We start from the raw sequence: 12,597 nt of genomic DNA, 5'->3' as shown, positions 1-12,597 counted from the left end.
GCTGTAAAGTCCCACATGGGAGTGACAGTCTCGGCTGCAGCGACTGCACTTGAAGGCACTGTCCTCCAGTGTTATCTTGGTGCTGTTTTTCCAACAAGTGCGCTTTTCTTCAGCAGCAAGGCTCAGCTTCTCTTCTCCTCTTTTTAGACCTCTGTGTAGTTCCAGCCTCCAGTGAGAGCGATCGCTTGCGATGTCCTCCCACCTCTCAATGTTCATTTTCAGTGACTTCATGTCTCTCTTGCAAACGTCTTTGAAATGAAGATGGGGCCGCTCTTGTGCTCTCTTGCCTGAGGCCAGTTGCACACCGTTTACTGTGTACATACTGTGATAATAAATGTACTCTGACTTTAATATTATTGGTTAGCTTATCTTCATATTTCATCTTTTCTCTCCCTTATTGCTTTTTTAAAAGAGAATACCAAAAGATTTTTCAGATATATAAAGAGTAAAAAAAATGAGTGCAGATATCGGATTACTAGAAAATGACGCTGAATTGGGGGGTGGGGAAACAAAGAAATTACAGACAACACTAAGTATTGTGAATCACTGTTCATTGTGGATGACACTAGCAGTATGGCAGAAATTTGAGAATGTCAGGAGACCCATCTACTAAGGAGAAGATGCTTGGGAAGCTGCAAGATCTGAACGTAGATAAGTCTCTTGGACCAGATGGACTACACCCCAGGGTTCTGAAAGAGATAGTTGAAGAGATTGTGAAGGCATTAGTAGTCATCTTTCAAGAAACACTAGATTCTGGAATGGCTATGAAGGACTGAAAAATTGCAAATGTCACTCAATAATTTAAGAAGGGAGGGAAGCAAAAAACAAAAGTAGAGGTCAATTATACTTTCTTCAGTGGTTGAGAAGATGTTGAAGACTATTATTAAGGATGAGGTTTTTGGGTACTTGGAGGCACATGATAAAATAGTTAGCCCAAAGTCAGCATGGTTTATTTAAGGGGAAATCTTGTCGAACAAGCATGTTGGAATTATTTGAGGAAGTGACAGGTAGGTTAGACAAAAAGAGAGTCAGTGGTTGCTGTTTACTTGGATTTTCAGAAGGCCTTTGACAAGGTGAGATGCAGAAGACTGCTAAACAAGACAACAGTCCATGGTATTACAGGAAAGATACTAGCATGGATAGAAGATTGGCTGACTGGCAGGAAGCAAAGTGGGGGATCAAGGGGGGCCATTTCTGATTGGCTGCCAGCGACTAGTGGTACTCTGCAATGGTCGGTGTTGGGACAGCTTCTTTTCACATTATATGTCAGAACTGACGGAATTATGACCAAGTATGCAACAGTACAACGATAGGTGCAGAGCCAGGTATTGTTGAGTAAACAGAAAGTTTGCAGAAGAACTTAAACAGATTAGGAGAATGGGCAAAGAAGTAGCAGATGGAATATATTGCTGGGAAGTGTACAGACATGCACTTTGATCGAAGGAATAAAGGCATAGACAATTCCTAAACAGAGAGAAAATTCCAAAGTTTCAGGTGCAAAGGAACTTGAGACCCTGTGCAGGATTCCCTAAAAGTTAATATGCAAGTGAGTTGGTGGTAGGAAAAACTAGAATACAAAAGCAACAACATAATGCTGAGGCTTTACAAGGTATTCATCAGACCAAACTTAGGAGTATTCTGAGCAGTTTAGGGCACCTTATCTAAGAAAGGATATTTTGGCATTGGAGAGAGTCCAGACAAGGATGATCCCAGGGATGAAAGTGTTAACATATGAGCCGCATTTGATAGCTCTGAGCCTGTATCTGATAGAGCTTACAAAAATGAGGGGGATCTCATTGAAACCTATCGAACATTGAAAGGCCAAGATGGAGTAGGAATGGAAAGTATGCTTCCTGAAATAGGTAGTCTAGAACTAGAGGGCAGAGATTCAGAAAGGGAGGAAATCCCTTTAGAATAGGGATGAGGAGGAATTTCTTTAACCAGATGCTAATGAATCTGTGGAATTCATTGCACAGATGGTATGGAGGTCAAGTCATTGGGTATACTTCAGTTCTTGATTAGTAACAGAATCAAAAGGTTATGGGAAGAAGGCAGGAGAATAGAGTTGACAGGAATAATAAATCAACCATGATAGAATGGCAGAGCAGACTCGATGGGCCAGATGGCCTAATTCTGCTCCTATACCTTATAGTCCAATCACATCCAAAATAAGTGCAACAAGAAATCAAGGAAATTTACAGGGAGGCAGCAGAAAGGAAATTGTAGAACAGTTATCCCGACCTCAGTGGTTGGGAAGATGCTGGAGCTAATTGTTAAGGATGAGGTTATGGAGAACTTGGTGACACAGGACAAGATAGAACAATGTCAGCATGGCCTCCTTAAAGGAAAATCTTGCCTAATGTACCTGTTAGAATTCTTTGAGGAGATTACAAGGATAGATAAAGGGATGCAGTAGATGTTGCATATTTGGACTTTCAGAAGGCCTTTGACAAGGTGCCCCACATGAGGCTGCTTACCAAGTTAAAAGCCCATGGCATTACAGGAAAGTTACTGGCATAGTTAGAGCATTGGCTAATTAGGAGGCAGCCAGTGGGAATAAAAGGATCCTTTTCTAGTTGGCTGCCAGTGACTAGTGGTGTTCCACAGGGGTCAGTGTTACGACCGCTTCTTTTTACGCTGTATAACAATGATTTAGATGATGGAATGGGAGGCTTTGTTGCCAAGTTTGCTGATGCTATGAAGAGTGGTGGAGGGGCAGGTAGTGTTGAGGAAACAGGCAGGCTGCAGAAGGGCTTAGATAGATTAGGAAAATGGGCAAGAGTGTGGCAAATGAAATACAATGTTGGAAAATACATGGTCATGCACTTTGGTAGTAGAAATAAATGTGAAGATTATTTTCTAAATGGGGAGAAAATCCAAAAATCCGAGATCAGATTATTAGATTATGAGGACACACAGTCCTCTTTTATTGTCATTTAGTAATGCATGCATTAAGAAATTATACAATATTCCTCCGGTGTGATATCACAGAAACACAGGACAGACCAAGACCGAAAAACTAACAAAAACCACATAATTATAATATATAGTTACAACAGTGCAACCATACCATAACTTGATGAAGAACAGGCACAGTAAAGAAGTTCAAACGCAGACGGGAGAAGAAAGAAAACTCTCCCTGCCATTCCCGACCACAGTCCGACTCTGAGTCGTCCGAAAACTTCGAGCTCTGATCAGCTCTCCGACACCGGGTACCGAGTACCAAGCACCATCTCTATCCGAACGTTTTGACCTCAGCCTCAGTCGCCAGCAGCAGGCAAAGCCGGGGATTTTGGGGCCTTCCCTCCGGAGATTCTCAATCACACAGTAGCAGCGGCAGCGAACCGGCATTTCAGAAATTTCTCCAGATGTTTCTCTGTGGTTTTACGTCTGTCTCCATCAAATCAGAATTGGACCGGTTTAATATTGACAATATTCTTGCGGACTGGACGACCGGGGGTGGGGGGTTCAAGTAGGGTTGCCAACTTTCTCACTCCCAAATAAGGGACAAAAGTAGCAGTCAAATACAGGACACTTGTGTTTACCCCGAGAAAGACTACCATGACCATGAAGCCTTGCGTGGGCACCTGTGCGCGCATGTGTGTATGTGCCAATTTTTTTTTACTACAAATCGGTTTTGTCTTAATCTTCCCGATTCTATTAAGTGAAACTACACTGTACATACATTATTTCTACTTTATATAGGCTGCGCATTTATCATACCATTCCTGCTTTTACTATATGTTAGTGTGATTTTAGGTTTTATGTGTTATTTGGTATGTTTTGGTAGGTTATTTCAAGTTCAGCAGTGCGTGACAGAGAATGAGGAAAGGTGCAGCTGACTCATATCGCCAAATCATATCATTTCCTTGCAGCCACCCGGTACCAGTCCACAGCCCAGTGGTTGGGGTCCACTGTTTTACATTACATATTCACATTTTGGTTATTAACTACTGATTAAACCCTCCAAGAGGATCACAACCTTGTAGAAGGGTTTGAAGGCTTGCATGCTTCAATGACCTGAAGAGTTATGTTGGCTGGAGTCAGGACTTTATGCTTTAGCTCCTGGTAGGGTCACCCACGCAAAACAGGTCAAAGGGTAGAGGCCAGACTAATAGTGGTCCACTGTCCTCCAGGTTCAGGAATTCAGCTCAGGGCCAACAACCCTGCCTGGTAAAACTGATTTGTTACAGAAACAGCAATGAAGATCTATATACTACTAAAACTCTCATGCTCTGTTTGTTTGTGACCTCCAATTAGCGTAAACGGTGCATTACAGCAACACTTTTTTTTGGCTACATCAAATTAAAATGTGCTAACTTACAGAATGCAGGCAAAGTTCAGGGTTATATATTCGTATAAAATTGCTCATTCGCCAAAATCAACAGGCTCGCTTTCACCCGAGACCCGATCCGCCATCACGGAAATTGGGACGCGACAGCCTGACACATGCACACGGCCAGCCTCAGTAGCAACACCTACTGGAGCAAAAGAGCAGGGCAGCTCCACTTCAAGGGGTCACATTCTGCTAATCACCATATGCAGGATTGGGACAGCTCTAACTGCCACCCATCAATAAGAGATAATTAAATCTTATTGTAATGACGAAATTTAACGAGCGCTAAAAGGGAGGGAAAAAAAAACAGAATGTTGGTCTTTATGGATTAAAATAGAGTTCAAAAGATAGGGAAGTCACCCACACCAGACCCCTACAATTCGCCTACCGACACAACTGATCAACAGATGACGCAACAGCCACAGCTCTACACACTGTCCTTACACATCTGGAGAAGAATGATGCTTATGTGAGAATGCTGTTCTTGGACTACAGTTCAGCATTCAACAGCGTAATTCCCTCCAGACTCGACAAGAAGCTCAGTCTTCACCCTCCCTTGTGTAGCAGGGGCCAGTCAGATCGCTGGCAGATGGTAAGAGTGGAATCCCTCACCTCTGCCCCTCAACACAGGTGCCTCTCAGGACTGTGTCCGAAGCCCCCTCCTTTGCTCTTCGTATACCCATGACTGTGTCACCACCCACAGCTCCAATCTGCTCATTAAATTTCCTGACAATACTACATTGATTGGCCTAATCTCACATAATAAAGAGACAGCCTACCGAAAAGAAGTCATCACCCTGACACACTGGTGTCAAGAAAACAACCTCCCTCTCAATGTCTCAAAAACAAAGGCGCTGGTTGTGGACTACAGAAGGAATGAAGACAGGCTAAGCCCTATTGACATCTATGGATCTGGGGTTGAGAAGGTGAACAGCTTTAAGTTCCTCGGCATACACAGGATCTCACGTGGTCTGTACATACTGGCTGTGTGGTGCAAAAGCGTCTCTTTCACCTCAGACAGTTGAAGAAGTTTGGTATGGGCGCCCAAATCCTAAGAACTTTCTACAAAGGCACAATTGAGAGCATCCTGACTGGCTGCATCACTGCCTGGTATGGGAACTGTACTTCCCTCAGTCGCAGGATTCTGCAGAGAGTGGTGCGGACAGCTCAGCACATCTATAGATGTGAACTTCCCACTATTCAGGACATTTACAAAGACAGGTGTGTAAAAAGTACCCGAAAAATCACTGGGGACCAGAGTCACCCAACCACAAACTGTTCCAGCTGCTACCATCCAGGAAACTGTACTGCAGCATAAAAGCCAGGACCAACAAGCTCCAGGACAGCTTCTTCCACCAGGCCATCAGACTGCTTGATGCATGCTGATACAATTGTATTTCAATGTAATATTGACAGTCCTGTTGTACATACACTATTTATTATAAATTACTATAAATTGCACGTTTAGACAGAGACACAACATAAAGAGTTTTACTCACACATATGAAGGATGTAAGAAATAACGTCAATTCAATTCATTATACAACTTTAAACTTAAGTGCAATTTTAGACCCTCATGAAAAAAAAGACCTGCTTGGAGCCATGGAAGGAAGAGATTCCTGGAAAAGAAAACTGCAGATGCTAGAAACTCAAACAACAAACAAGGTACTGGAGGAACTTCTGTGACTAAGCATCATCTGTGGGAGAAAAGGAATTATCCCCTTTTCAGGTTAAAATCGTACATCTGGAATTGGTGTAGAAAGGGAAGATAGCTAGTATAAAGAGAGGGAGTGATGAGTCAGGGACGAGTTGGCATTGGTGGGCCAAAAATAGGTGAAAGTTGGGGAGATGAAAGCAAGTCCCTGCTCCATCCCCCTTCATTATTTACACATCCTTGGTCCACAAATCACTAACCCATTCCAATCTTTCCATTCTCCCTCTCCTCTTTATGCTGGCTAGGTTCATGCTCCATACCCAGTCCTGAAGCAGGGCTTTGATTCAAAGCAACAAGAATTCTTTCTTCCCACCAGCACAGATTATGCTCAACCACAGTTCTTCTAGCAAAATGAAGAGATTGTTTTATTATGAGAGACCGAATAGATTAGACCCAAACACTAGTTTTAGGAGAATGGCACATGATCTTACTAAAACAAACCAAAAAAATTCAAAGCGATTGAAAGGATAGAGATTGTCCAAGTGTTATTGCATGACTATTGGAATCTCAATTCAAACTAAGGTAACAAGGAGTTTTTCCTCGGAAGGGTTTATGCTTTTGAAATTCTTCATTGAAAATTAACTGGAATAGAATCATTCAGAGCCAATTTAAAAAGGTGTATTGTACATAGAAGGAAAAATCAAAAGTTATGATAATCAGCACAATCTTACTGAATGACAGAACAGGCTTGAGAAAGCATATGCCCTGCTGTACCTGCTCCATACATGGAATAGAACTTCTAATATCAGGGTGTTTGTTTGGCTGGATTGGGCTTAAAGTTATAATGCAAGTTTTATTATAAATCTGTCACTCCTTTAAACATATAAAAAATGTAGCACTTACTGAATAAGCACCAATTAGGTAAGCAGCATTAGCTCGTTTTCGTTGATCGAAGCTGGTATAATGAACAATCTTCTTACGTGACAAAGTAAATGACTAAAGAGAAAATAAAGATGTTCATGTCAGAAAAAAAAGCCAGACACATTACAAAATATTTGAATGCCACTGTACAACAAGCCGAAAAGAATAACACTCTGATGGAAACAAAAAGCTAAGAGTAGTGAATTTTAAAAAAAAAATTCTGGGCACCAGAGCATAGGTTAAACATCTTCAAACAGGACCACAAGCCTGTTATTTGGCACAAAAAAAAATACAAAAATAAAACATAAAAATAAATTACTAACTCATTTGATGAACAAACTTTATTATTGAACTAGAGTGTATGAAAACAATTTCTATTAATTTATTTCAAGCTCTCTCAATTCTGTTGAGCTATGGGAATATTTACTGGCAATGCTTACATTTAAACTGGCAAGGTATAAACTAGCCTCCATAGTTTTAGTGGATTAACTGACAAAAAAAAGAGGAATTCTTTAAACATCATCAATTATTATTTGGGATAGAAGGAGAGCACAAAGTCATCTGCATCTGTTTTACAATTTGTATCTCCTGATGAAGCTTGTACCATATCAGACCAAATAATGACCATGAAAACAAGAACAAAATTAGTGATTACAGTTTACAGTTTTAAGATTCGTTTGTCATCACGACTGGAGTTTTGCAAATAAATGTCCTCAAAAGTAAAAAAGGATATTTGCCACATTCAGTCTTTTCTACACAGATCAACAGGGATGAAAGACCAGGAGAAAGAGATTAAATGATAAAACAAATTTTAAAAGGGCATTAAGAGCAGCAGTGATGCCTATAGTTATGTTTACAACTTGGAACTTACCTGGATAGAAGTGCAAGAGAAAATTTTTAAAAACAGAGAAATGTGGAAAGAAAATAGTAACAAATCTGATGGGACAGCTTTAGCAAATTCCAGCAAAACCTCAATGCTCCTTTCATACCATAGTGACTCTACAATACTGGGAGTGAAAAGTGTCCGACCAAGAAAACATTTTGGACTTGGGATCAATGAGGAATGGAGTGTCTATTTCAAATTTTATTAAAGGAAATCGCATTGATGCTGGAAAAGTAGTTTGACAAAAAAAAAAGCATGGGTTTATTAAGAGCTGAAGAAGGTAGAGTTGAGTGAACATGGACACTGGTCACCCTCGTACAAATTAGCAAATAAGCAGCCTGCAGTTAGATCAAGTAAGTACTTCAGGAGGCAAAGTGAAAACAAATTTCATCAATGGCTATTATAAAACAGCCAAAGACAAAACAAAGACACCAAAAGTAGGAAATCATAGATCACTCATCCCTTTAGAACAGAGATTAGAAGGAACTTCTTTAGCCAGAGTGTGGTGAATTGGTGGGATTCATTCCATAAGTCACTGAGTATATTTAATGCAGAGGTTGATACGCTTTTGATTAGTAAGGGTGTCATAGATTGCGGGAGGAAACGCAGAAGAATGGGATTGAAGGGATAATAAATCAGCCATGAAGAGTAGGCTTGATGGGCTGAATGCCTAATGGTCTTATAACCATTACAGTACATAAGGGCCTTAGACGAACAAAGCAAAAAAAAGGGCAAGAGTGGAATTTAAGGAGAGAGGGATATGTATGGGTGGCTTTTGAGAAAGGGTTTTCTCCAAGTCAGTGGTAGGCACAGGCACATGGCCCATATACAATAGATCTATTAAATGTCAGCTTACATCAGAATTAATGATTTTGAAATTAAAATACCAGAACAAGCTAAATTAATATAAGTTGGACATGATATTTCCTAAATCATAGCAGTAACTGCAAATACTTCATTACAAGTTTTTTTAAAAAACTTCTTTGTACATTATAACCCTACCTCCACAGGTAATTGAATCTTCAATATGCCCTGATTGATTACATGTAAAGAATGTGCAAAGAACCAGAAAAAATAAACCCTTGAGTGACCGGGAAAAACAATTTATTCACTCAGCTAATATTTCTAAATGAGAAAGCTGGCATATTTCACGGTGCAATACTTTAGTAGTTAGTAAATTGTCTCCTCAAACTTCTATCATTTGAAGTAATTCTGTAATCACATTAACGCTAAGTATCAGTTATGGCCATGGCGTCTGAAGTACAAAACAGAGAATGTATCTTGATTGCAAAAAGAAACAAAAATCTAAACAACTAAATACTGTAATCTCTTTGCACTTTCTTAACACATCTCAGAAACTTAACAAGCAACTTCCAAATCCCTCAAATTATATGAAAAGTGAACCACAATACAAAGTAATGAATTAATATTCATAGTTCATCATACAGCTCCAACAGATAGAGCAAGACTATGCAAAGAAAAAACTCATGAAGAGAAACTTTTGCAAAGTCATTCAAAGAGAAGTTTTGAGAAAACAAGAGTTGGATTCAGCTTTGAAGTGGTAAGGGGAGAACTGTGGAAGTAGGAAGTTGAAATTGAAATTGAGAGTGCAAGATTATTGTTTTGAAAAGGAGGGAAAATTGTACAACCAATACCCAAGAGAGTGTGCAGAAATTAAACAAAACAGAAATTATAACAAATGTACCACAGTTGCCTACCACAATAATAAGCAACTAATTTTCAAAGGAACAGTTTAATGATGTCTGTTCAAAATGGTTGAAGCCACAAAAATTAATAAGCAAATTCAAAACCATTTTAATTTATAATGAAAAACTAATTAATCATGCAAAACAATACCATTCAACTTATTTTGACACCTCTACACAAGTTCAAATAAGTAATACTCAAGCACAAATCTTCCTCCTTTATCCCATTACTTTGAATGTCACAATTCAATTCTTGCCAAGAACATAAAAACTAAAGCACAGTAAAAATTCCCAGGAAGTGCTTATATAACACTCAGGTCAAGCAAAATATGTCTCAAGAAAAAAAACTTCGTGCCTGCTGTCTTCTTGCAAGATCTGAGATTCACCTATAGATTGTGAAACAACAATGGCCCCAATACACTACAACATTATTTATTTAAATTACATTGAAAGTTTTGCTTGTTGATCAAAGCAAGGTCAATAAAATTCTACTATAGGCTCGCTACCATAGCAACATCCAAGTAAAACAAAACCTAACTCACTCTTATCCATAGAAAATTAAGCTTCTTTTCTGCCAGGAACTAGTTTTAAAAGCAGAGGAAATTATTTCAGTTTAAATAGTCAAATATTAACTTCATTATCAATAAATCAATAGGCCTTCACAAAAATAAACACTCTTTTACAATAGTAGCTACTCTTTTGATTTAAGCAATTTCAAATTTTGCCAATTTAAATATTAGGACCTAATTTACACCTTGCCCAAAGCTCTGCAGCATGAAGTACGTTGCCCAAAATGGTATATGGAGAAATGGAACCAACCAGAATAGAGTCTGAATTATACATGACTATTTCTGATCCTTTGTTCAACTATCCAAATAGATTGCGTAATTCAATAAAAAAAATTTCCATCACGACAGAAACAACCAATGTTAAAAACCCAAATCACGACAAAGTTAGGATCGTAAATCAAAAGGTTTGTAAATGAAACTGCACACATTAAAGCAATAAGACTAGTTAACATAAACCTGACTTAATTCCTGAAACCTCAACTGTACCTCTTCCTATAGATGCTACCTGGACTGCTGCGTTCACCAGCATTTTTTGTGTGTGTTGCTTAATTCATAATCTCCCTTTCAGGTAAATTACTGAACATTTGCTATGGACATTGACAAGTAACTGCCAAAGCATTGATAACTGGCCTTCTCTGCTCAAGGAAGTGTAGAAGCACTTGTGAAAACACTGTTAAGCCTGTTTGATTTTATGCCAGCCTTGCTCACAGCCATTAGATTACCCAGATAATTGCACTATAGTAAACAGAAGATATTCAAATCTGGGTCAGAGAAAGGAGGACATTGAGCATTCATTTGCAGAGAATTTGAAGACAAGAATTCACAAAGTTGCTCATCTTCAACTTACAGCAGCAAAAAAAATTCCATTTCCAGGGTGTTGTCTTTTGATATTTTGAGCTCAAAACAATCATTTCAAATGTGCAGAGGTTCTGGAAATTTAGAAATCTCAAAACAGTATTTGATGTGTTTGTGTGTGATTGGAAGAATTATAATTTTTTTTAAATCAGCTGCAAATGAAGCAAGGAGGTATTAGTAATTCCGGAGTTTCTGACTGGGTCATCAAGAATTGAGGATGGACAAAAAAAAACTGTAATCACAAACTCCTTATAGGTACAACTTGGTGGCAGAGATCCACATGAATAGAACAATAGAAACAAATCTCATTAGTATTGTTACTAACTCAAAAATCAGTAAATGCTTGGGTTTAGAAAACTGATTGATGGATAAATCAATATCTGTCAAAAGTCCAAAAAATTCATGCACTAATAGCCACCCTCTGAGTTCTATCAACTGCTCTACCAAGATCAAGTCCTATTTCAATAAGTGTAATTGAAGGAACTGTAGATGCAGGACATGGACATGAATTGTATTTATTGTCCATCCCCAACTATCTCTGAACTGCATATTGCTAAAATGCTATAGTAAGACAAGAGTAAAACATTAAGGCTGACATTATTTGTATAGTCAACCAGACTGGACAGCGATGGCAAGTTTCTTTCTCTAATGGACATCAGTATTTTTTTTAAAAGCAGAAGTTCAGTAGCTTCAGTCAACATTACATACACTTGCCTTTTTACTATTCAGATTTAAGTAATAGGATTTTAAATCATCATGAAAACTAGCCCAGTAACATAAACAAACAACAGGAATTCTGCAGATGCTGGAAATTCAAGTAACACACATCAGAGTTGTTGGTGAACGCAGCAGGCCAGGCAGCATCTCTAGGAAGAGGTACAGTCGACGTTTCAGGCCGAGACCCTTCGTCAGGACTTTTTCTTGGAACATAACCAAAATGTGCTCATACTACTAAAAACACCACCATATTTCAGCTAATTGTCTGCCAAATTTCAACATCCTAATCGTCAAATCCACATATAGGACTAGCTTTTTGATAATTTAGTCATACAGAGTCAACACAATTCCTTTAACTGCAAAGAATGCAAATCTTCATTCCATAACAGATCTATTATATTAATCCCTTCAAAGTTTTTTTTTGAAGAAAAATTACTATTTCACTACAGCTTTATACTATCAAAGTTCACTTTTAGCACCATTTCAGTTTAGTCCTACACTTTTTTAGCCTCTGAATGGGAGAGAGAGATTATAATAAGAGCAACAATGTTATAGAGATAGCTTATTCACTGGGATGAAGTTTTTGAAGGTTCTTTGATAAAACACAGCCAAAGCAGTGCAATATTCTGGAATTATTAATACATAAATTTAAGTATTATGGCTTGTTATTTCAAACTCCTTTGACAGTGTACATATTAAAGATAATTTTCACTTTTAAATGTATAGTTATTTATCATATTACTTACTTTCAATTTCTTATTAAGCTTGCAACAATATCGATACAGTTGAGCCAAGTTAAGTGGACCAAAATCTGCATAGAAACTGAACAGAAACAAGCAATTCACTCAGGTGAACACAGGTTCGAAGGCGATTCAATTTATAGAGAAACAAGTATTACTATTGGAGAAGCCCATCATCTGCCCAGTTCTCCGGAGATATAAATAAACAGGAACACA

General features: G+C 38.6%; 1 protein-coding gene across 1 annotated transcript in view; it reads right to left on the bottom strand.

Annotated features, from left to right (window-relative positions):
* LOC134354522 (dual specificity protein phosphatase CDC14A-like) overlaps positions 1 to 12,597 on the bottom strand; it is a 140,519-nt gene that overhangs the window by 127,116 nt on the left and 806 nt on the right. Inside the window, exons 3-4 of the mRNA XM_063063444.1 lie at positions 12,388 to 12,463; positions 6,894 to 6,986 (exon numbers count right to left, since the gene is read on the bottom strand). Coding sequence (XP_062919514.1) covers positions 6,894 to 6,986; positions 12,388 to 12,463 — 169 coding nt within the window. The remainder of the gene's footprint in view (positions 1 to 6,893; positions 6,987 to 12,387; positions 12,464 to 12,597) is intronic.

Source organism: Mobula hypostoma, chromosome 12 (genome assembly GCF_963921235.1).
Source record: "Mobula hypostoma chromosome 12, sMobHyp1.1, whole genome shotgun sequence".
In the NCBI taxonomy this organism is placed as follows: Eukaryota; Metazoa; Chordata; class Chondrichthyes; order Myliobatiformes; family Myliobatidae; genus Mobula; species Mobula hypostoma.
The sequence above is the reverse complement of the archived record's forward strand: the minus strand, read 5'-3'. Positions and strand labels throughout refer to the sequence as shown.